Source organism: Coregonus lavaretus, assembly GCF_964263955.1.
Source record: "Coregonus lavaretus genome assembly, chromosome: 29".
NCBI lineage: Eukaryota > Metazoa > Chordata > Actinopteri > Salmoniformes > Salmonidae > Coregonus > Coregonus lavaretus.
The window spans coordinates 27,820,245-27,846,583 of NC_140016.1; the positions used below are offsets into that span (position 1 = coordinate 27,820,245).

General features: G+C 40.4%; 1 protein-coding gene across 1 annotated transcript in view; it reads left to right on the forward strand.

Moving 5' to 3' along the window:
- Positions 1-10,157: 10,157 nt before the first annotated feature.
- LOC311104793 (gamma-aminobutyric acid receptor subunit alpha-2-like) overlaps positions 10,158-26,339 on the forward strand; it is a gene marked incomplete at both ends in the record, with an annotated part of 55,201 nt that continues 39,019 nt past the window's right edge. The window contains 3 exons of the mRNA XM_084146711.1: positions 10,158-10,228; positions 13,630-13,745; positions 25,450-25,517. Coding sequence (XP_084002837.1) covers positions 10,158-10,228; positions 13,630-13,745; positions 25,450-25,517 — 255 coding nt within the window. The remainder of the gene's footprint in view (positions 10,229-13,629; positions 13,746-25,449; positions 25,518-26,339) is intronic.

Genomic DNA, 26,339 nt, shown 5'->3' on the forward strand with positions numbered 1-26,339 from the left:
TAAGCAAACCAGACGGCACCATTTTCTTGTTTTTTATTTATTTACTGATAGCCAGGGGCACACTCCAACACTCCAATACATCATTTACAAACAACACATGTGTGTTTAGTCAGCCAGATCAGAGGCAGTAGAGATGACCAGGGATGTTCTCTTGATAAGTGTGTGAATTGGACCATTTTCCTGTCCTGCTAAGCATTCAAATTGTGACAAGTACTTTTGGGTGTCAGGGAAAATGTATGGAGTAAAAAGTACATTATTTTCATTAGGAATGTAGTGAAGTAAAAGTATAAATAGTAAAGTAAAGTACAGATACCCCCCCAAAAACTGTTTAAGTAGTACTTTAAAATAGGCCTACAGCCTAATGCATTTCCTGTTTCATGTCCTGAAATAAAAACACTCAGTATCTCCCATATTAAGAATTCCCCTCCATCGCTTGATGTTCTTTCCCTTGTGCAAATTCATGTTTGTCTCATTAATGTTATTCTCAGAGAAAAGCACTGAAGAGAACAGGACACAATGAACTGCAAAAAAAGAGATGTGGTAGAATTCCACTTGGTTTGTTTCCTTGGTAACCTGAAGTAAATTAGCAACTGGCTGCAGAGAGATTAACTCCTGGGAATTACATTGCCAAGGTCACAAGGTTGGCATCTTAATTCACATGCATGTGTGTATGATTCATCTGTGGAATTAGTGGAGGAGAGAAGAGCTAAACATGGTAGAAAAAATTGTTATGTATGGACTTTATCATTACATTCATAATTTCATCTTTAATGATTTTTTCACTGTTTAGTCTGTTTACTTCTTCAGTTTGGTGTATTTATTCCAAATAAAAGTGGGGTTAAATCTGAAAGTTTGGGAGTGCCATTTTCAGTTGCCCATGTTCCCTAATTGCATCTAGAAATGAAAAGACATACATGTTCTTTATTTTGTACCTACCTCATAATTCAGCTGTTTCTATTGTTTCATAACAGGGGAAGCATTTCGGGTTGCCATTCCATTTGTGTAAAGGAAAAGCAAAGCAACACAAAAGCTACATCTCCATTTTTTTCAATTATGTGCATGACATGTTTCACCATTTAAACTTAATAATTTCAGCAAGACCCATCCATGTAGGTGTGTAACCTATTTAATTAATTCATGTATTAATTCATGCATTTATTCCTCCTAGTGTGCATACTTAATTGGAGTCCAATAAGCAACACTTGTAACTGAGGAAAAGCTATGTATTTGTGAAGCATGACTGAGTTCATGTTGCCATCTCTGTCAGAGAACGGTAATCATATGCATTTCAAAATATTGTACAAATGTTTTACAGATTCATGAACAACACCAGAATAACAAGGTATGTCAAATGTCATCATTTTATTTAACCTTTTTGTCACGTTGCATTCTACAGAGACAAGGGTTCTACATTAGGGTTGAATAGCGGAAACCGAGATTTACCAACATTTCCAGTCCAAACCTTTTCCCTGGATAAATAACTGCAAGTAACCGGTAAATTATAATAAACTATTTATATGAATGTGAAATGGAACTGTTAAATGATATGCGATGCCTAAATCTGACTTCTCTATGGCCTTCTCTCTTCTATCTGCATGATCAATCATCAGTGCTTAGGGTGGGGTCTAGACAGCGCGTCTCAGTATGTAGCGCAGTTCACAATGCATGTATCATCTCATCATGGCAACTTTTTTTCTTGTGACAGATAGGCCTACATTTGCTGCAGCATAATATGCTAAAGTAATATATAAGGACTGTCTAATTTACACATCTCCATCTGGGGTCAAATCATTTTTTTATTGTAAAGATCTTTTTTTAATTGCAGCTGCAGAGTTTGAAAATGTATCACTTGAATATCATTGCTTTAAATCAGTGCACACGAGCTCTCTCTCACAGTCTTTCTCTCTCCGTCAATACCATATATATTGTATATATACACTATGTATACAAAAGTATGTATACAAAGTATGTGGACACCCTTCAAGTTAGTGGATTCGGTTATTTCAGCCACACCCGTTGCTGACAGGTGTATAAAATCAAGCACACCGCCATGCAATCTCCATAGACAAACATTGGCAGTAGAATGGCCTCACTGAAGAGCTCTGTGACTTTCAACGTGGCACCGTCATAGGAAGCCACCTTTCCAACAAGTCAGTTCGTCAAATTTCTGCCATGCTAGAGCTGCCCTGGTCAACTGTAAGTGCTGTTATTGTGAAGTGGAAACGTGTAGGAGCAACAACGGCTCAGCCACGAAGTGGTAGGCCACACAAACTTACAGAACGGGACCGCCGAGTGCTGAAGCGCATAAAAATCGCCTGTCCTCGGTTGCGACACTCACTACCAAGTTCCAAACTGCTTCTGAAAGCAACGTCAGCACAAGAACTGTTCGGGTTTCCATGGCCGAGCTGCCGCACACAAGCCTAAGATCACCATGCGCAATGCCAAGCAGCGGCTGGAGTGGTGTAAAACTTGCCGCCATTGGACTTTGGAGCATTGGAAACGCATTCTCTGGAGTGATGAATCATGCTTCACCATCTGGCAGTCTGATGGATGAATCTGGGTTTGGCGGATGCCAGGAGAACGCTACCTGCCCCAGTGCATAGTGCTAACTGTAAAGTTTAGTGGAGGAGCAATAATGGTCTAGGGCTAGGCCCCTTAGTTCCAGTGAAGGGAAATCGTAACACTACAGCACACAATTATATTCTAGACGGTAGGTAGGTAGGTAGGTAGGTAGGTAGGTAGGTGGGTGGGTGGGTGGGTAGGTGGGTGGGTGGGTGGGTGGGTGGGTGGGTGGGTGGGTAGGTAGGTAGGTAGGTAGGTAGGTAGGTAGGTAGGTAGGTAGGTAGGTAGGTAGGTAGGTAGGTAGGTAGGTAGGTAGGTAGGTAGGTAGGTAGGTAGGTAGGTAGGTAGGTAGGTAGGTAGGTAGGTAGGTAGGTAGGTAGGTAGGTAGGTAGGTAGGTAGGTAGGTAGGTAGGTAGGTAGGTAGGTAGATAAGCGTCTACCTGTGCTCCGCTGGCCTCTCTCCTTAAAAAATGCTCCTTAGCTCTTGGAAACTCAGGAAAAGCTAGACTAGAATAGGTTGCTGGACATATTTTATAAGTGTTTCTTATACTAATATACTCTTCGAAGAGGGCTGCAAGCTGTTGTTTGCTGAATATTAAATACAGCAGCGAATAAAACTCAGGCAGAGTTTTAAAGAAGGCAGAACGCGCGATGGCGGTAGGCTACAGCAGTTATTTATTCAGACCCATAAACATTCATTCTTGGTGAAGAGAAGTAAAGCCATCTGCATCTTATTCTAGTCCTATATTATTCAGCATGTCATTATAATGATGAAGATCAGCACAACGAAACATTTCATTTAGCTGTTGAAAGCAAGGAAGGAATGAAGCAACAATAGAGAGAGAAAGAGGTAGGCTAATGCGCACCTTGCAAAACATTCGAGGAACAATTATGAAAGGTAAGCTTTAGAAAGCTTCAGAAGGCATTCATAACCCTTGACTTATTCCACATTTTGTTGTGTTACAACTATTTCATCCATTTTGAATTCAGGCTGTTACACAAAATGTGGATTAAGTCAAGGGGTATGAATACTTTCTGAAGGCACTGTATACACTGAGTGTACAAAACATTAGAAACACCTTCCGAATACGGAGTTGCATCCCCCTTAGAACAGGTTCAATTTGTCGGGGCATGGACTACAAGGTGTTGAAAGCGTTCCACAGGGATGCTGGCCCATGTTGAGTCCAATGCTTCCCACAGTTGGCTGGATATCCTTTGGGTGGTGGACTATTCTTGATACACACTGGAAACTGTTGAGCGTGATAAACCCTGCAGCGTTGCAGTTCTTGACACACTCAAACCGGTGCACCTGGAACCTACTACCATACCCCATTCAAAGGTACTTAAATATTTTGTCTTGCCTGTTCACTCTCTGAATGGTACACATACACAGTCCATGTCTCAATTGTCTCAAGGCTTAAAAATCCTTCTTTAACCTGTCTCCTCCCCTTCATCTACACTGATTGAAGTGGATTTAACAAGTGACATCAATAAGGGATCATAGTTTTCACCTGGATTCACCTGGTCAGTCTGTCATGGAAAAAGCAGGTGTTCCTAAAGTGTTGTACACTCAGTGTATATAAGGCTATATGTGTGTCAGCCTACTAATTATAAAAATTTAAAATAGACCCTATTATATTTAAAAACAAGGCAACAGTAAACATGTCATCCCCCACGAATGATGTAGCCCCCTGGAGCTTGTTTTATTTACTTACCCAAGAGAGCATAGCTACATCTATGGGCTTTTATGTTTTCCTGTCGTGCATAAGGTGCAGTAGCATTAGCCTATATATCATAGCCTATGAAGAACCCAAAAGGGTTATATCTGGAACCAAAAAGGGTTCTATATGGAACCAAAAAGGGTTCTATATGGAATCAAAAAGGGCTCTACATGGAACCAAAAAGGGTTCTCCTATGGGGACAGCCGAAGAAACCTTTCAGAACTAAGAGTGTAGAGCAAATCCTTGTGACAGACAGGCACAGGAATTATAGGTCTAACTAATGGCATAAAAATGGCCAAAATGTTCTTAATTACCTTGACAGCGATATTTATCTAATGGGCATTTCTGAGTTCTCAGACAACCCTCATTAGAGAATTACTTAATTTGGTTCTCTTCGATTTACACTGGACAAATTGAGGACAGTGGATTCTTATGAGACGTACTGCTGTAAAACAGGCAGCAGTGAGTGGGATGGAAGGTGCACTTGTGATCATTTCCACCATTATGACAATAAGACCCTCCAGAACCCAAGAGAGATGATTATGAGCGGCTGTTCCAATTACTTTACAGTGATGCTATTACACCTGCCAAAGGATGGGCCAGTGGTCAACAGCAAGTACTTTTTCTCTTCTTTTTAGATATTTTAAGACTAGTGTACAGTCTGACAAGGAGAAAAGAAAGGGCGAGAAATGAATGTATTACATTAGAGAACATCCTGTAACATTATCATAATAATATACAAAGTACATTGAATTAATAAGCCAATTGTGTTACAAATTAAATAATTATACATACTCCATTGAACCCATTAGACTTGCAACCTCTTCACATCTCTATCTCTTGTTTTTGTTCTATTTCTCGCTCTCTCTCGCTCTCTCACTCACTCACTCTCTCTCACACACACACACGCACACACACTCTCTCTCTCTCTGTCTCACACACACAAACACACACACACACACACACACACACAAACACTCTCTCTTTGACACACACACACACACACACACACACACACACACACACACACACATTGCACACACTCTCTCTCTGTCTCACACACACACATACACACACCCATCCCACCACCACACACACAAAGACCACATACTTCGCCTCCTGAGTCCTTGCTACCTGTGAAGATATAACACGGCTTATCTTTTCTCATGAAGCAGTGGGATCTTTATCAGTGTCACAGACCCTCGACAGCCTCTTCATCTGTCTTCTGCACAGCTTGTTGCCGAGGCAACATGCGAGAGACTGGTCTGGCAGTTCCAGCAACATGTGTGGGATCAGCTGACCAAAATGATGATAATGTGCGGCTGATTTAAGTGTGTGATTTGTGTGTTCTCATAAATCCCTGCTTAATGTTGATTACCCTTGTTATACGTTTTGCTCAAATAATTCCAGCATGTCTAGTTTAGATACACAATTACTGTAGCATCTTATCTTGCCATTTTATAATAACGTAAACACATGAATGCCCTATATCACCTCAGCAAGCAAATTAGAATATGTAATAATGTGTCTATTTTTGATACACGTTGAAATAGTGTAAATGTCTTGGCTGGCTCAAGTTCAACTGTTAATATTGCAATCTTCCCCTCACAGATGATATAGCTATACTGTGAGGAACAATTTAGATGATAAACATTCTGAGTAAAGTTCATTTTATGAGTTTTAGATGGTAAAATGAGGTGAGTATATTTCTTTATAAAGATTTTTTTTTAAACATGGGAAGTGATAGGTTGAGAGTTACAGTAATATTTTTCTCCAACAGAGGATGCTGTCATCTCCATCAACATCACTGGCGGCAAGTGAAACATCATTCAGGGGAGGGAGGGCACATTTCGGCAAGTATTCCTCAAACCTGCAAATCACACCTTCAATTCCTATCCAGATTCCTTCTGCTACATTATTAATCTTGTCGTGTCACTCAGACATCTTTTCCAGAGATGAACCCATGAGTCCAGTAAGCTTAATGTGATGCCACACTTAGCAATACAAATGATGTGCCATAAAAACTTGTGGTTTGCTCATGATCTTTTTCTGGTTAGTATAAAGTGTTCTTTACCAAGGGAGTCCCGTGGATTCTAAGATTTGCTTGACCTCATTGAACTGTATTCTTCCTTCCAGACTGGTCTTCCTTTCATCCATGGAGTTAGTGTACCCGGTTCATTCCAGGCTTGACTTGACAGTGGGTATAGGGCCCTTAAAGGACACGGTAATGAGAATGAAAGTGCCATTGATGACCGGTCACAGACTCCCAGGTATGTCCAGTAATGGGATCAATGAAACAGCCCCCTGGCCTGGAATGACAGCCTTCTCAGGAGATTAGCTGCAGTAATAGCTCACTGCTGGGGGGAAATTGTGTTGTGATGAAAGGGTGGGTTGGACTTCTAAGGTTAAAGGTTATAAATCAGTTATTGTAATATCATAGTCTTATACCGTACTAGTACTACAAGAATGTACATGTGTTTTAACCTAGTATTGGAACTAAGAACCAAATCTCACATGCTCGCTGGCCATTTAATGGTCCATCAAACTAGATGGAACCAATCTACAGCTTTTAGTATTGTTTAATATATTTCTCCAAATAATCAATATTAAGTCTGAAGGACGGTCCACTTGACAGCTGGTTTGTTTCCCTCCATTTTTTCCTCAGCTGCCCGCAACCTTGGTCTGTCAGCTACCAAGGTGTCTGACACCATATTGGCCTGGAAGTGAGAGGACACAGAGAATGAGGAGAGGGCAAAGAGAAGGGTGGAAGTAGCGGCATCAAGGAAAAGGGTGGGAGAAAGATTCAGCAGATGGGAGGGGAGAAACGACAGAGGAGGAGAAAGGTAGGAGAGTGTGCACAGATAGCGTTGGATGGTGACATCCGGGTAGCAGTATGGTCACACAAACGGACACATTTGAACAGGCAAAATCTAAAGTCATTGCATGTGCTGGTTGATATTAACATACAGTACCAGTCAAAAGTTTGGACACACCTACTCATTCAAGGGTTTTTCTTTATTTGTACTATTTTCTACATTGTAGAATAATAGTGAAGACATCAAAACTATGAAATAACACAAATGGAATCATGTAGTAACCAAAAAAGTGTTAAACAAATCAAAATATATTTTATATTTGAGATTCTTCAAATAGCCACCCTTTGCCTTGATGACCGCTTTGCACACTCTTGTCATTCTCTCAACCAGCTTCACCTGGAATGCTTTTCCATCAGTCTTGAAGGAGTTCCCACATATGCTGAAAACTTGTTGATTGCTTTTCCTTCACCCTGCAGTCCGACTCATCCCAAACCATCTCAATTGTGTTGAGGTCGGGGGGATTGTGGAGGCCAGGTCATCTGATGCAGCACTCCATCACTCTCCTTCTTGGTAAAATAGCCCTTACACAGCCTGGAGGTGTGTTGGGTCATTGTCCTGTTTAAAAACAAATGATAGATGGCGTATCGCTGCAGAATACTGTGGTAGGCATGCTGGTTAAGTGTGCCTTGAATTCTAAATATGGTATGAAAAAATGAATGCACTCACTAAGTCGCTCTGGATAAGAGCGGCTGCTAAATGACTAACATTTAAAATGTCATTTGAGTTGTTCTTGCCATAATATGGACTTGATCTTTTACCAAATATGGCTATCTTCTGTATATCCCTCTACCTTGTCACAACACAACTGATTGTCTCAAACACATTAAGAAGGAAATAAATTCCACAAATTAACTTTTAAGAAGGCACACCTGTTAATTGAAATGCATTCCAGGTGACAACCTCATGAAGCTGGTTGAGAGAATGCCAAGAGTGTGCAAAGCTGTCATCAAGGCAAAGGGTGGCGACGTTGAAGAAACTCAAATATAAAATGTAGTTTGATTTGTTTAACACTTTTTTGGTTACTACATTATTCCATATGTGTTATTTCATAGTTTTGATGTCTTCACTGCTATTGTACAATGTAGAAAATAGTAAAAATAAAGAAAAACCCTTGAATGAGTAGGTGTGTCCAAACTTTTGACAGGTACTGTAAATGTAGTGACAGTGCTCTAGGTTATTTTGCCCCCAAAGGTTATATTGAATTGTGAGATGTATTGATTAATTGATTGATAGGTGGTGTGTTTATTCCTTACACGTTTAGACAACCATTCTTTTCCCTGTTTAAACAATAAGTAATTTTTGGGGATGTCTCTCAGCTAAGGAGTTATGAACAGTTGAATCTTGTTCTCATCTTGTCAATGTAACCGTTTTAATGTTGGTCTTCATTCATACAGTATTAACCTCCTCACCATTCAAATTATTTCACCCACCCACTCACAAGCCACCTACATGTCACTGTGCCACACATGGCCTTTGCTCTAAATGTAGTTTTATATAAGAAACTGGAGACATAATCAATGTATCTGATAGTTATGATATGCTAAAAAATAGTATTTTACTGTAGACTAGGCCTACATAGACGGAATGAGGCAGTTTATGCATTTCCATCATTCAAAAGTGCAAATATGTAGAGTAAGCCTACAGATGGAAGTGATCTCCAAAAAACGTGTATTTTTCTTCTTCTTCTTGGAAGTATCAACATTCATCTCTACTTTGAAATATAGATCTGCTATGTGGAAAATGCAATTAGCGTAAAATCAAAATTGCAACTCCTTGCTTTCACTAGAGAGTGTCATATTCCTCCTCCTATGCCTTTTGCTCTTGGAGCAGTTACAGCGGTTACAACTTTGCTGTATTTTTTCTTAGAGCTCTAAAGAATTAATAAAATGCCATGCAGTGTATACAATAACTGTTTTATTACAGATACCACAGTATTATGCCATTAGATGAAGATTACGGAAATGTTCATTTTAAATGTATAAGCAAATATTGCTCAACCTTCGCCTACTAATTACATTTGTTCATTGCAAAATTGTTACATCTGTTTAAAACCTTTGAGTGGATACAAAACAACTATCTTTAGGACCCGTTATTTCTGTATTTTTCTCTGTAGTTTAACGTGTGTGTGTGTGTGAGTGAGAGAGAGAGAGAGAGAGAGAGAGAGAGAGAGTCGCGAACTGAATTGGAAACAGAATGTGAAAATGTTAGACGCTGAACGTCAGTGATTTCAAGGACTACGAATTCATCAGCTAATAAAATAGAAAGACATTAAGTGCATGACTGGCCACAACTGTAATTATTGGTGTTTTGAATGTATAAGGCTCGCTCTTGTTATATATGCGCGCGCGCTTATTCCATCTTGACAGCACACGGTAGTGGTTCCATTGGGTTCAACTTTCACATCTGGCTCAATTTCTGTGCTGATAATTGCTTCAATTAGGCAACTCCCTGCATTCCAGGTGAGTCTCCTCGCTGATGAAAAGTCGTTTAGTGATGAGAATGATTTGATACAGTTCCTGTCTGTTTCCGCCGATAGTAGCCAGTAGTAGCCTAGCCTAGATATCATGTAGAGTTTATCTCAGTGGGGATATCCCTCACACATTTCTGCACAGAAGTCACACATTTCTGCACAGAAGCAAGGGATTTCGGAACTGTGGTTGAACTCGTTCACTGCGCTTTTGAGCTCGTTCATCACTAGACGCTACATGTTCCGTTAGGCAGTGGAAATTAATTAATACTAATTGCAGTCTCCCTAGAAAACATTCTGTAAATATTAAATGAATGTACGTTTTTCCTCTGCGGATACAAATGATGTATTTCCAGTAATACTGTAGGCCTATCTGGGTATTTATTCTCTGAGTTTATTCTGTGTAGGCTATTTGAATATATTCCCGTACAAATAGACCTAGAAAAAGCAAAGTAAAATCGCCAGCTTGATCCATTATGGTTCCATTCATTCTTGTCTTCCCTGCTGTGTAGGTGTAGGCTACATGCAGCTATGAGGAATAGAGACTACATTTTTCAATGTCTGTTCATCTGCCTCTCCTTGACGGTCCTCTGGCAAACGAGGTAAGTCGTTACCTTGAATAATACAAAAATGAATCAATTATGTTTTGTCACATTACAAAGTAAAACTGAACGTATAGAGTACCACTACATCTAGGGTTTGGAAATCACATTTTCTCCTAATCGTATTCCTTTAGTTTTGTAGACTACAATAATACAATGTTGGCATATTACGTGCTTTAGTAGCCTACCTTATAGGTATAGCCTATGTATTTAGTATGGTGAACATCAGGCTTTGTCGACGTGGGGGGCTTTTTGAAATCAATGAAGTGCGGTAATTATCGGATTAGGTTCCTATGGGTGGCGATTAAGTACAGCCACTGTTCTCAATCAGAAAAAACTGTGCTCACATCATGATGCCATGGAGAAGTGCTCATCACTAAAGCCACACTCTGTAAGATATGTTTATCATCAGAGCATGGGTCACTAATATGCAAATAGCACTTAATTTCAATGCTCAAGGAATGACATTCCATGAGATCACTCAGTTATCTCAATTGTACCTATTTAACTACCATGGAAATACATATTGGGACACTTTGTAAAGTGAGACATTGTACTGTATGGCCATTGTAATCTACACATATCGGGGCATGCTCTTTTCATTTTGTGACACAGCATATCGTAGTAACTTAGTGTAATTCTCAAATTGACTAGGAAGTCTCATGGTTGCAACATTTATGGCATTTTGCACTTGACTCACTGTGTCAACAGTGTTCATGAATATAGATTGTAGACTGATATTAGCATACAATCAATCAAGAAACCAATATGTCAGTCAATTGATTAACCAATAAATTATCCACATCAAACACGTGCATTTAATTTAATTACGCATCTTCCGATTATTGGATTCATGAATATACATACAGCTCTGATGACATTTGTGACCCACCATCTCAATTCGGTCTTATGTAGCAACATTTTAAATGGTGGTTTTTACATTAGATTAAAGTAGAGACTCAGAACTACAAAATTGTATATCATACACTGCAGTTGAGGAACAATGGGAAAGTAATTTTGCTTTGAAAGTTAATACACTTATAACCCCACTTTTGAGAAAATGTCCCTTGAATGTTTTGGTACATCTACTGGAGAGCTCTTCTTTCTTTACACCTATTCAACATCGTTCACACCCTCTTAAGCCTTAGCCCCACCCATTTCTTTAAGGATTTACATGTGAGGCCATGTGCTAAACAGAGTGAGTAAGGTAGTGTAATAAACAACCAAAGATTAAGACTAAAAGTGGTGAAAGTAGGAGCAAAAAGTAGTAGTAAAAATACTCTTTATCTAGTCCTTGGCCTATATCCTAATCTGACTTTGGTGCAGGTCTTGTTGTTTTTCACATTACCATCTCTGGTAAACACACACTATATCGAATAAAATCAACATTTATTTGTCACATGCACAGGATACAGAAGGTGTAAACAGTACAGTGAAATGGTTACGTGCATATTTACATAGTAAAATATACAAAAAATAGAATGTGTGCAGATAGTGGTCCTCTGTAGCTTAATTGGTAGAGAATGGTGCTTGTAACACCAGGGTAGTGGGTTCGATCCCCGGGACCACCCATACGTAAACATTTACGCACATGTGACTGTAAGTCGCTTTGGATAAAAGCGTCTGCTAAATGGCATATTAATATAATATAAATATTGTATAATTATTAGATGATGCTTACCCAGACACACTTGTCTAAATTGATGGGTCATGTGAAATAAATGCTATAACCACCCCCCAGCCACATCTAGCTAAGTGGATGGATCACTATTGTCTAGATATGTACACATGTTCATGAAATGCAATAGATGGCTGTAATCACCACCTACTCCTGAGTGGCGCAGTGGTCTAAGGCACTGCATCGCAGTGCTAACTGTGCCACTAGAGATCCTGGTTCGAATCCAGGCTCTGTCGCAGCCGGCCGCGACCGGGAGACTCATGGGTGGCGCACAATTGGCCCAGCGTCGTCCAGGGTAGGGGAGGGAATGGCCGGCAGGGATGTAGCTCAGTTGATAGAGCATGGCGTTTGCAACGCCAGGGTTGTGGGTTCGATTCCCACGGGGGGCCAGTATAAAAATATGTATTCACTAACTGTAAGTCGCTCTGGATAAGAGCGTCTGCTAAATGACTAAAATGTAAAATGTAAATGTAATCACACCTGGCTAACTTGATGGGTCTTGTAATCATCTGGCGAAGTGGAGTATTTTGTTTAGACATGTAGCTAGCTAGCTAATCAATTAACCATAATCCCAACCCATAGCTACAGTACAAACAGATTGCAATAGCTAGCCACCATGCATGAAATGCTGTAGTATGAATCTGTAGGTAGCTAAAGCTAACCAACTAGGTTCAATGTTAGCTAGCTAGCTAACATTAGGCTATAACTAGAAATGCAAATAGATTTCTGAGATATTAATAATATTACTACACAGATCATACACGTAACGTTAGCTAGCGAGCCAGCAAGCTAACGTCCGCTCGCTAGCTAACAGTACGCTTTAACTTGCAATAAAAACAACTTTCTGACAAAATTAGAAACGTATAATATCTGAAAATGTAGCTAGACTCTTACCTGTATACATAGATGAACGCTTGTTTGGCCCATTGTGTCAATTCACTCCGGTTCACACCGTGTGCAGAAAGTAGTCCATCACAACTTTTTCCCACTGATCTTTGTCAATAGCGCCTGCAAAATCTAGGGCAGTAATGATGTTGAGAGCAGTAGCAACACTTTTGCAGCTCTCCATAGCTAACATTATATATTTCAAAAAAGCCTCGGTAGCAAGGATTATCTACACACACTGAGCAGCTCATGTTATAAACAGAAACATACTACATGGCAGACCAATCCGAACTCATCTCTTGACATGTCCAGCCCATCCATTATCTCAGCCAATCATGGCTAGTGGTAAGGTTCCTGTCTTTTTACATGGCTAAACCAACTAGGCTTGTAATTTAACAATTGTATTCATATTTACAGATGGCATACACGTTTGTTATTAACGTATGTGAAAGATCACATGTTCCAGAAGGCATTTTTGCCCCAAAACGCATTTCGATAAAAAAAAAAAAAGTATTACATACAAAAGCCTCTCATGTAAAGTACTGATGTGCGTCATACGCCTGACTTCCTGAAACGGGTCACATTTGTATATTCAATTGTGTTTTTGCTCCAAGATCAGATTGCACACAAATGTTCAGCATTGAACTGGATCATCTGGGAGAATGCTTGGGAAAGGGGGAGATTTGTGTGTGTGTGTGTCTGTGTGTGAGTGTGTGTGTGTGTGTGTGTGTGTCAGTGCATGTTCTATTACCTTTTTTTATTGATCTTCTCTCTTTCATTCCCTCTGGAATAACTGTGGAAAGGCCTTGTCAATCTGACACTCTTGTCTGTCTCCCAGGCCGGTCATTGCTGATCCTACAACAGATGCCTTCAAGAACAACATCACTCTCTTCACACGGATCCTTGACAGACTTCTAGATGGCTATGATAATCGCCTTCGACCCGGCCTTGGGGGTGAGGAATCTCTCTTGGCTTCATTTTCTATGACAAAACAAGCTTAGGCCTGTATTCATAAAGGGTCTCAGAGTATGAGTGCTGATCTAGGATCATTTCTGTCTTTTACATAATAATGAACAACATTATATGGACAGGCGTGACCTGATCCTAGATCAGCACTCCTCCTCTGAAACACTTTATGAATACGTTTCCAGTTTGTGGACAAACATTTTAGAAACACATGGTATAAATTCACATCACAGATTGTGATGACTTTAACTTTGTTGGCTTCATTTGATTCATTTTCCTGTCAGGTTTAGTGAACCTTAGTGGCAGTATTCCTCACAGTATTTCTGGCAGCATTCAGAACAAATACTGCCAGCAATGCTTCTACTTTTGTCTTGTAGTGTGACCATAAATTATGTAGAGTGTAGCTTAAATTTGTGTGGAGCAGCGAAACGCAGTTCAGGCAATATTTTCTCATGACATTTAATGGTGCTGCACATGAAACCACATGAACATATCGGTCATCAGTGAGCTTGTTATCCCAAATCCTCAGTATAAGGCTGCATCCCAAATGGCATCCTATCCTCTACACAGTGCACTACTTTTGACCAGAGCCCGATAGGCCCTGTTCAAAAGTAGTGCACAATAAATTGAATAGGGTGCCATTTGGGACGCAACCCTCCTGCCTGTTTGGTAAAGGTAGTGTTGTCTAGTCAGCAGGAGACAACATTTCAACAGCTTTCCCCCTGAGGCAACAGCATGTCAACTCAGCTGTGAATACTGTAATTGTTGCAGTATACAATAGCACTAGTACATCGTCGTTCAGCTACAGACCACTACCACCCCCATACAGAGAAAAGGTTCCCTTAACACTTTATTAGGAAACTGCCCTGTTATGTTACAGCTGTTTTCAATCCACAGTGTCAAGATATTGGCTGGCGCCTTATCAAGTGGGCTATTTGCTGCACTAGCACATTGTCCACCTTGGAAAACAAGTGACGTTCTGTGGTGTGGCATTATGGTCTATTTAGGACTCTTCAGTAGACACAAAGACACGCTTTAAAAAGGAGAGATCAGTGCAGTCCACTCCATCAATCTGTGATTACCCTTATGCCTGGAAATAGGAGAATATATCCAATAAGAAATGAATGGTGTCACGAGAATTTCTATCTCTAATTCAACCTAAGCTTGAATCATTACCAGAGGTTGTAAGGCTCTGGTTTTAATCATCAATGATTCAAGGTCCACAACCCACAATAATTATCTGTATTTTTATTCATGGAGAGCTCTTGCGCCAAAAACACATACACTCTGTTTTATACCTCCTGAACTTGACTCCTCCCACCTTTAGGTGGCTTTTCTAAACAGTTTCCGCCTTCGCCCTTCGCCCTTCACCCTTGAATGTTTAGTACCGCCCCCTCTGTTAGTGGGTTGACACTACATGATAATTCTAACATTTATACTGTATTTGGGGTGAAATCCTTTAGTCATTATTCTTAAAATACAAATTAATCTAACAATGGGCATTGATTTAATGATGGTTTAAGATATGTTCCTTATCCTCCAAACTTGTATTGTTAGGCATCCAATGCTCCTGAATTCAGAATCAAACCCTCAATCCTTGGCGTCAGCACCATGCTCAAACCCATTGAGACATTCTATATTTATCTACACACCCAGCAACCATCAACCAGATTCCATAAATGTGACAACAGATCATAAACTATATTTTAGTACTAGGTGTAGATCAATGATATTATCCAATAAACTAAATGGGAAGCACTGGGGCATTTTAAAATGGTGAGGAAATGGTATTGTACAGAATGACAAGTAGTTGTGCATTGGTGTAGCTAGCCAGTTGTATAAATGGGTGGTACAGTAAACCTATACAGAATGTGCTATCATCAAATATACTTTGTTTGACCATTAGCTGTAATAACAATTAAAATCTGATGAGAATTGAAGAGAGTATTTTGATTTATGATATATAATCTGCCCTTGGGTCCTTAACAGATACATTTCTGTCTGCCTGAGGTGGGCATACAGTCTGTACAGTATATCATTCTCATTATTTCTTTGTCAATTCTGTTCTCCTGCGCAAACATGGCAAATCACCTGCCCATCGTTTTTGCCCATTATGTCTTAACCCTTGATTTATAGTTGTATCTGTTGGAATAACCTTGGTTGCTTTCGGTCCTCCTCCTCAGTAAACTTTGACCTGTGCACTTTGACATTGGACCCTGACCCAGCACACATCCATCATCAATATCAGACGTCATCTGCTCTGGCCTGGACTGGGGATGTGTGAACGTCATTATTCTCCCTGTCTTGTTAGCTTTCACTGCAATTTGACCAATGATATCTGAATGGTGACTGTAGTTTCTTTAGGCAATAGACAATAGAAACTAGACATAGACAACTTAACATTTCACAGACATGGATCCACTAAACTAGACATGATGTTGGCTGGGACTTGATGCCCAACCTTCAACATAAATGAATGAATAAAGACACAAAACACCAACTCAGATGTACATGAATTTCAACAAACATTTATGACATACTTGTTTGACTGAGGTGGTTTTAGTAATGGATTTAGGACACTCAGACTCACCAGATGTTTGAAGGCTCTTATGTCCCTTAGCAGCGTGTCACACTTAAAAATGTTCCACTCTCTGTCTGTAGATTTTCCTGTTGAGGGTTGGGTTGAGATGGGGATTTGATTACTGAAAGTAGGGCAGGGAGGCGACCGGACGCCTCATCCCTTTTTGATGACTTTCCTTTCCCTCTAAGTTGTTGTGACTGAGAGAGCCCGTAGTTGGCTGTCTATAGGGGCTCCCCAAGTTTATGTGAGGCAGGGAATACCGTGTTGTGCCACATTTAAATTACCACATACACTCTATGTAGTTTTGACATATCTGTGCCAGTACATTGCAGTGCATCTGTGGCAATCTCTTTACATTTACATTTACGTCATTTAGCAGACGCTCTTATCCAGAGCGACTTACATGAGCAATTAGGGTTAAGTGCCTTGCTCAAGGGCACATCGACAGATTTATCACCTAGTCGGCGCGGGGATTAGAACCAGCGACCTTTCGGTTACTGGCACAACGCTCTTAACCACTAAGCTACCTGCGCCTTTAGAGGTACTACATGTAATGTCCACATTTCGACACTGCTAATGTCAACTGAGATACCAGGAACCTACTACCATGCTCCTGAATACTTGTGATGGTATTTTTTTTTCAAAGACTCTGGTACTACTACATCCATGTTTTGTGTAATTTGTGCATGAAATCACAAAGGGTTAATGTTTCATAGCTAGCAAGCTATCTAACCACAGTAACTAACTGGTTGAACATGCTGCTCCTTCAGTTTTTGAAACCAATTGAGGTGTATTTTCAGAGTTTAGCTCCAAAATCTCACTCTGCCGATCTGAGATCAGTAGGGGGAACACGTTCTGACGGGGAGGCATTATGTGATGGAACACCGGCCTGAGGCATCATCATGGATATTGTTTGATGTACAGTATCAGACGTCTCATTGCTGACCACCACCGGTTATTTCCATGTACCGGTAATGAACTCTGTATGGGGTTATCTTTCACCACCTTGACACTTTACATTGTGTGTGTGTGCGTGCGTACGTGTGGGTGAGTGTGCGTGCGCGTGCACGTGTCTGAGTATGTGCGTGTGTGTTCTAGCCTTTAACAAGCTCATAAAGGATAAACACTTGGTCAGCATAAACCTTCGTCTAATGATTATGTTGCCCTCTAGAGGAAAGTATTGATTGAGCTGAAGAAGAATGTGTGCCTAGGTCTAGCCAACTAAACTAAACTCCACGATTTACAATGGAGTTGAGTGGTGACTGGTGTGGGCGGACCTGAGCACCGACGTCTCATAAAATGATGTTTTTATCAAAAACTACTGATTTCAGCACCCGACAATAGCCCGCAATTACATCGAATTTTTTTATGTGTAATTGTGGGCTATTCTGTGGGTACTGATGTTCATTTTATGTGACATCGGAGTCTCCAGTTCTCCCTCACTAGTCACCGCTCAACTCCATCGTAAATTCCTGGAGTTTAGTTTAATTGGCTAGTCTAGGTCCAGCAACAGAAGGTATTACTGACATAATGGTGTGAGGATGATAAACAGCACAGCACATTATGAATCAATGATGAGGGATGATGGGATGGATTAGAAGCAACTGACCTGGAGAAAGAAAATCATTTTTTCTTAACGATCAAATGTGATATTTAGAAGCACTGAGAAGAAGTGGTATGATAGTGCCGAATAGTCCTTGCTTGAAGTGTAGTGTCTTACTACTACTACAACTACAATTCATCAAATGATTTGTCTAAGAGTCTTCATTGTATGGCTATAAAATAATCTCCTTCCATCGTGAGAAGATGCCTCTCCCTCCATCGCTCCATCCTCTATGCATCCATCCTGTATCTCATTTCCAGGTTGCCCCATAGCCTGGGTCTCCCACAGAATCTGGTGCCATTTTACATTTAAATTGAGATTCAGGGGGCCATCAGCCCAAAACTAGCATCTGCCATATGGGTGATAGTCTTTGTTTTTGGCTTGGGGAAAGGCTGGGAAGGGTTGCCTGGATGGCAGTATGGTATAGAAGCACTGACATACTTTCTCTATGGAAAAAACTATTATCCATGCCTAGAGGTACTGAATCATCCACAGACTTCTGCAACCCAAAATTGAGTGGCTTATGAAGAAAGTATTATTTGATGCCTATGCTGCATTTGTTTTGCCATCTGTTCGACAAATGTTGGATGCCAGAGACGCATTTCACTTCCGATGAATAACAGAATATTTTTGTGATGCAGATTAACGGTGTCTGTCTTCACTTTTCATTTTTTAGAAAGTGCATTGCATTTTCCCCTTAGAGTTTCCCCAAGAGTTCTCTTTACTTTGTGTCCAGGTTTTCTTTAAATGTACCGTACCCCCTAGCCAAAACAACTTCATTACCAATCGCTAAAACAGAAACTGCATGTGTGTTCTGTTGTTGTCTTTATTTGAGAACTACACAACCCAGCAGCAGAATAACCTGCAAACCTGCAGCTTTAATCCTCTGGGTTTCCAGTCTGATTATTTAACCAGGCCTAGCTGCTGACTGGTCCATACGAGGGTCAGAAACTAACACAACCCCAACACCTCACATGTGCACCTAGGGAATCTCTTGATTTCCTGACACTCCTAACTAATACGTTTTCCTCCTTTTCTATACAGTATTGTGAGACTATTCATGTCATTTAGAGCAGCTACAGTATAATAGGGATTGGAGGATATGTACGTTTGCCTTGCAGGCAGGTGATAGACATGCTTCCTTGTAAACGTTGTTGTGCTTCATATAGAGTAAGGGGAGACCAGGTGTGATTGTCTCCCCTTTTATCTGTACTGTATTTCTTAACCTCTCTATGTCTCATACAGCCCTGTTCCACATTAATTGAAGGAACAATATCTCACTTTATATATACTGTTTTTGTATTGAACTATAAATAGTGCACTCAAATATTCAGTTTGGTTGTTTACTATAGTTTAGTTAGAAAGCTCGGTCGGAAATCTAAACGTACTGTATATAAATGACAAGCTATAAGGAAGCTTCACTAAACCACACGCTTTGGTCCGTCTGAGCTGAAGAAGTGAACCTACATTACTTGATACTATAAATAAAGTGGCCTCACATCCTCAGGCTTCAAATGCACTCTGGTTTCTTTTCTAAATAATAAACAAGCGATTTAACCCCAAGAGCCACTTCTTTGTACTAAGTATGAATCATTTGTATGTAACTCAGTAATTTTTTTTGTGGATTATTTTCTAAATAATAAATAAGGAATTTGTCCTCAAGGGCCGCCGCTCCTTTGTATGAAGTATGCATCATTTGTACGTAACTCAGTAAAAAAATGTGTTCATGATTGTGTATAATTTTCCATTGAATATGAACAAGCAACACGTCTGCTGCTATTATTGGTGATTATTTAGTTCTATGGAATGATTGACTGTAGGTATGACCATAGAATCATAGAGCAGTGTATTATAGGATCTCTATCCACAGGATAAAACATGGTACTATTGTATTGTAAAGGTCTCACAATAAAACAGTGCATTAGAATGGGGTACATCAGGGTCACTGTCAGTGGTGTCATATTTCATATTTGTACATCTCTAGTGTATTTACTCATCTAGTGTGAGTCTGCGCACAGCAAGGTGTCTTCATCCACACATAACATGTACATACAGTGCATTTGGAAAGTATTTAGACCCCTTGACTTTTTCCACATTTTGTTACGTTACAGCCTTATTCTAAAATGGATTAAATTGTTTCCCCTCCCCCCTCATCAATCTACACACAATACCCTATAATGACAAAGCAAAAACAGGTTTTTAGAAATGTTTGCAAATTTATATAAAATAAGAAAATGAAATATCACATTTACATGGTGTCTTCATCCACACATAACATGGACATATCTCCACCCCAACCTAACCATCACAAGACATGGAAGCCCCATTTTAGATACCCAGTCCTGCCTGTGGTCTTAAATACAGTGGATAACCATCCACGCCATGAGAAAGGGGAAAATAATCATGTGTGATCTACACGCTTAAAGGCCCAGTGCAGTCAAAAATGTGATTTTCCTGTGTTTTATATACAGTATCTCACAAAAGTGAGTACACCCCTCACATTTTTGTAAATATTTGAGTATATCTTTTCATGTGACAACACTGAAGAAATGGCACTTTGCTACAATGTAAAGTAGTGAGTGTACAGCTTGTAAAACAGCGTAAATTTGCTGTCCCCTCAAAATAACTCAACACACAGCCATTAATGTCTAAACCGCTGGCAACAAAAGTGAGTACACCCCTAAGTGAAAATATCCAAATTGGGCCCAAATTGTCAATATTTTGTGTGGCCAGCATAATTTTCCAGCACTGCCTTAACCCTCTTGGGCATGGAGTTCACCAGAGCTTCACGGGTTGCCACTGGAGTCCTCTTCCACTCCTCCATGACGACATCACGGAGCTGGTGGATGTTAGAGACCTTGCACTCCTCCACCTTCCGTTTGAGGATGCCCCACAGATGCTCAATAGGGTTTAGGTCTGGAGACATGCTTGGCCAGTCCATCACCTTTACCCTCAGCTTCTTTAGCAAGGCAGTGGTCGTCTTGGAAGTGTGTTTGGGGTCGTTATCATGTTGGAATACTGCCCTGCAGCCCAGTCGCCGAAGGGAGGGGATCATGCTCTGCTTCAGTATGTCACAGTACATGTTGGCATTCATGGTTCCCTCAATGAACTGTAGTTCCCCAGTGCCAGCAGCACTCATGCAGCCCCAGACCATGACACTCCCACCACCATGCTTGACTGTAGGCAAGACACACTTGTCTTTGTACTCCTCACCTGGTTGCCGCCACACACGCTTGACACCATCTGAACCAAATACATTTATCTTGGTCTCATCAGACCACAGGACATGGTTCCAGTAATCCATGTCCTTAGTCTGCTTGTCTTCAGCAATCTGTTTGCGGGCTTTCTTGTGCATCATCTTTATCATCATCTTCCTTCTGGGACGACAGCCATGCAGACCAATTTGATGCAGTGTGTGGCGTATGGTCTGAGCACTGACAGGCTGACCCCCCACCCCTTCAACCTCTGCAGCAATGCTGGCAGCACTCATACGTCTATTTCCCAAAGACAACCTCTGGATATGACGCTGAGCACGTGCACTCAACTTCTTTGGTCGACCATGGCGAGGCCTGTTCTGAGTGGAACCTGTCCTGTTAAACCGTATTGTCTTGGCCACCGTGCTGCAGCTCAGTTTCAGGGTCTTGGCAATCTTCTTATAGCCCAGGCCATCTTTATGTAGAGCAACAATTCTTTTTTTTCAGATCCCAGAGAGTTCTTTGCCATGAGGTGCCATGTTGAACTTCTAGTGACCAGTATGAGGGAGTGAGCGATGACACCAAATTTAACACACCTGCTCCCCATTCACTTAGGGGTGTACTCACTTTTGTTGCCAGCGGTTTAGACATTAATGGCTGTGTGTTGAGTTATTTTGAGGGGACAGCAAAGTTACACTGTTATACAAGCTGTACACTCACTACTTTACATTGTAGCAAAGTGTCATTTCTTCAGTGTTGTCACATTAAAAGATATACTCAAATATTTACACAAATGTGAGGGGTGTACTCACTTTTGTGAGATACTGTATATATTTCCACACTATGAGGTTGGAATAATACTGTGAAATTGTGAACATGATGATAATGCCTTTTTAGTGTACGAGCTGTTTGAAAAGACTAGGGCTGTCCCCAACAAAAAAGGTGTCTGTTCTTTCGATCTACATTTTTAAACGTGTATTTTTCCATATATAGACAAATCCTATGTGTTTTAATCAAATCAACTACAGTATATGCACTGAGCTTGTCTGATGCTTTAAGCAAACTGTTTGATGAAATAATTAAGACACACAAATGACTAGAGGGAGTCCGACAACAATTGATTTGATTGTGCCAGGCCTGGCTCAGACTTGCTGCTCTGTGTTTTAAAAAAAGACAGTGAGTGACTGTGTGACTAGCACCCGTTGTCTCTCTCTCCTGCCTGCTTCAGAGACCACCACAGAACATCGTGTATCGCGCTGTCCGTGTTGCTGAAGCTGCAACATAATTACAGCCATTTCTGACTGAAAAGTTATGTTACCGAAATCCCTCAATTGTTTAGAAAAAACATTCCCTATTCCCTCAACCTCTGCTCTCTTTACGTGACACATGTATGCATTGCATGCACGTGACCAATAGGGCCTGACCTATAGCATATCATAATCACATCAATCAATTGGTTATAACAAACTCTGAACACTGTAACACATGTGACAGCAAAATGACGTGACAAATATACTCAAAACGGGGGAATGTTTACTGGTTGCTCAGGAGGTAAAGGAATAAATGTGACTAGTACGAACAAATATGAAAATGTATGCACTCACTACTTTAAGTCGCTCTGGATAAGAGCGTCTGCTAAATGACGTAAATGTAAATGTAGTTGGGGAAAATACTGGAGATCAAGACAAAGAAGGTAAGGAGCAAGTGCCATGTGCACATTATGTGTGCCAAACAGGTGCTGTTAGATTACAATATAATTTCTCTGACCGTTTGGAACAATGTAAACAACAATAAATAAATTATAAGCGTACCAGAGAGTCTGTTGTAATGTTTTTTTGTAAAGCCTTTATTACAGCAAAGACTAAAAACAGTCGCATTCATTCGCGAATGCAATTTCCGAAATGGAACGGTTTAGGCCTATTTATTGTTTACGCGAATTATTCAATGGTCGCTTTGTTATTTTATATTAAAACTAAAATGCTTGATTGCATTTAATATCATGAATAACTTGTATACTGTGTGATGACATGAACAAATAAATGATTGATTGATACAGTAGCCTATATAAGTATTGAAATATAGTAAGTTACGGTATTAAGACTAAACGGGATGCGCTCTTAGGCCTACACTTCGATGGTGGTTATACAAGGCTGCTATACCAAGCCTACTAATGATAATGACATTACATTACATATTGACGATCATAATAATAATAGTAATAATAACAATAAGAATGAGATCAAGGAAAAGGAGGGTATAGGAGCGAGAGCTGTGTGCATATTATGTGTAACAAACAGGTACTGTTAGATTACAATATTATTTTTCTGTCCGTTTGGAACAGTGTAAACAACACTAAATAAATTATAAATAATACCAGCAAGGCTGGTCTAACAAAAAAAAATGTGAAGCCGTTATTACAGCATAGCAAAGATTGTAAACAGCCGAATTTGTGAATTTGTTTATCCGATGTGGTTGCATGAGGCTTGGTGCTTACGGAATCAGTAGGCTATTAAACAAACACTCAAACAGGCAACAGAAGCAGGATCTCTCTTCTTTCTGTAGATATACAGTACATGGATGATTTATAAAGCCAGGCACATTTAACAGTTAGGCGATTGATAATAGACCTAATTATGTTGGGGTTTCCTCTCTCCTCACTTTTCTTAGACAATTAAGGCAAGGGCTGTTTTCTCGTTTCCTAACTCCGCAGCTGCCTCAGCCGCATTGTTCTCAACACCAATAAGCTGGTTCACTTTACTATTATGCACATAGCAACATGGTCTAGGAAAAGGCACCAATTCAACAGTGCACTGATGTGTTTCAGAACCGCGGACTGCGACCACTATCCAACGCGGGAGAAAGCGCATTTGTTATAAAATAATATTATTTGTATTTGTGTTGCACCATTGTTCTTACATAATATAGCCATATACAATTTCAGTAGCACATGTCTTCGAGTGATGGACTGTGCCATCCCCACAGCCTCCACAATGGATCAGTCCACTCAGACAGGAGCCAATCAGACAGGTGTCTTGTACACCATGATTTTTATGTATTTTTTTGCTACTGCTCGACTAAAGAAATCTTGGTCGACCAACAGCCTATCGACCAAACAATCGACCAGTCGACTAAATGGGGTCAACCCTAGAAAAGATAGTCTGAAATTTCAGCCTGTTTTGTTGGAATGGAGTTTTGGCCTTCCATGGTGACATCACCTTGGGGTAAATTTGTTAATAGACCAGTAAGAAAGAGAGTTCCAAACCTCTCTGCCAATAATAGCTAATTTCACATTTTCTCCTCCCCGCTCACAGACAGTCCTAACTAAATTATTCCTGGAGAAATTGCTCTTTGCTAAGACATTTTTGTTTCTTTTTGACCATTTTCATTGAAAACTATCACAGTAAGGTACTTAACTGTTACCCAGAAATCATTTGATATTGAGATCAAAATGGCTGCATTGGACCTTTAAACACCTACTTTATAATGCAATCCAGTGTATGTATTACTAAATGTATTGCACACATTACCCACCGAGTCTGTTCCTCTCGATATGTACTAGTTCATAAATAACTAAGCATATCCATTACATGTCTGGGTGTCGTTTGTCAGCAAACACAGTGAACAGAGCGCGGTGAGTGCACTGGGCCTGCTCTGTCTCGCCAAGTCGCCTTGCATGAGAGCACTTTATTTTAGGCTAATGAGAAGCTCTTTAGAATACACATGAGTTACTGTCTGTGTGAGTTACTGTGTGTGAGTTGCTGTGTGTGAGTTGCTGTGTGTGAGTTGCTGTGTGTGAGTTGCTGTGTGTGAGTTGCTGTGTGTGAGTTGCTGTGTGTGAGTTGCTGTGTGTGAGTTGCTGTGTGTGAGTTGCTGTGTGTGAGTTGCTGTGTGTGAGTTGCTGTGTGTGAGTTGCTGTGTGTGAGTTGCTGTGTGTGAGTTGCTGTGTGTGAGTTACTGTGTGTGTGCAGCAGATGATAGTAGTAAAGCCTGAAAGCTTTTTAAAGAAATTACCCAAGCGTGTAAGAGATTAACTTAATGAAAGAGGTGCCCAGGAGAGAAACCAAAATGTGTGTGCTGTTGTTTTCTCTAGCTCTGAATAGAGGTATGCTTGATAGGATTGTGTTGTTAGGAGTAAAGATTGAAGTGTTGTTTTATTGCAGCACAGGGAAGTGCCACTCAAAATATGAGCTTCAGTAATTCTTACTGAAGTGTCTAGTAATAGATCTGTTTATTCATGTTCAGTGAGGAAGAAATGGTCTCATGATCCGCCTTCGTTTGTTCTATTTTAATCCTCCTTTGTATTGTGTTTTTCAGATCGTGTAACAGAGGTGAATACCGATGTCTACGTCACCAGCTTTGGCCCAGTTTCAGATACAGACATGGTGAGACCACATTCTAATCTTACAAGTACCCTGTTCCCACACTGAGCCAAACTGGGCTGAACCAAGCCAAGCTGTACTGGGCTGGCCTGGTTACACATTCACCATAGTTGCTATAACCGTGCTGGAATGGGCAATGTGAATGGAAATTATGCAGCAGCACAGTACAGTTTTGGTCTACCCTATAGTGTGAAGCAAGCATTTAGGGAAATTAGTTTAACCTGACCACATCAATGTACCACTATGCAGAAATCACTGCAACGTATTACCATGACAACTCAATTATGATAAACAATATATGAGGGGAAAGGACCAAATTGGTTCTTATAAATGGTTTCTGTAGTGTTTTACAATAAAAAACGTAAGTGTTTACCCCAAACCATTCTTACAACAGTATAATATGGTACCACACAACAGAGCCCTTAGTTGAAATACTACACGATTACACAATTACTACACAAGAACGTAGAAAAACCAAATTCCGATTTTGCCATTCCAAATGGCAAAACATTTTACAACTGAAAATGAAAACAAGTGTTTCTCATTGGACGGATTCCGTTTGCCCCTTCCTGTTTCCACCCGTTTTCTTCAGTTGGGGCCAAATGAACAGGAGTTTGTGTTTGTTCCAAGCAGCTTTGCCTGGCTCTAGTGGAGCACCAAAGCCCCCCTAACACTGACACCTTAAGATTAGGGCTCCCCTGATCGTCTTCACAGGGCCCTGGCTTCAAACGTAGCCAAGAGACCTCTCTCTCCCTCTCTCTCTTCCCCCGGACAATCCATCCGCTCCTCTCTTTCTCTTCTCTGGCCAGGCATCACACCTTGTTA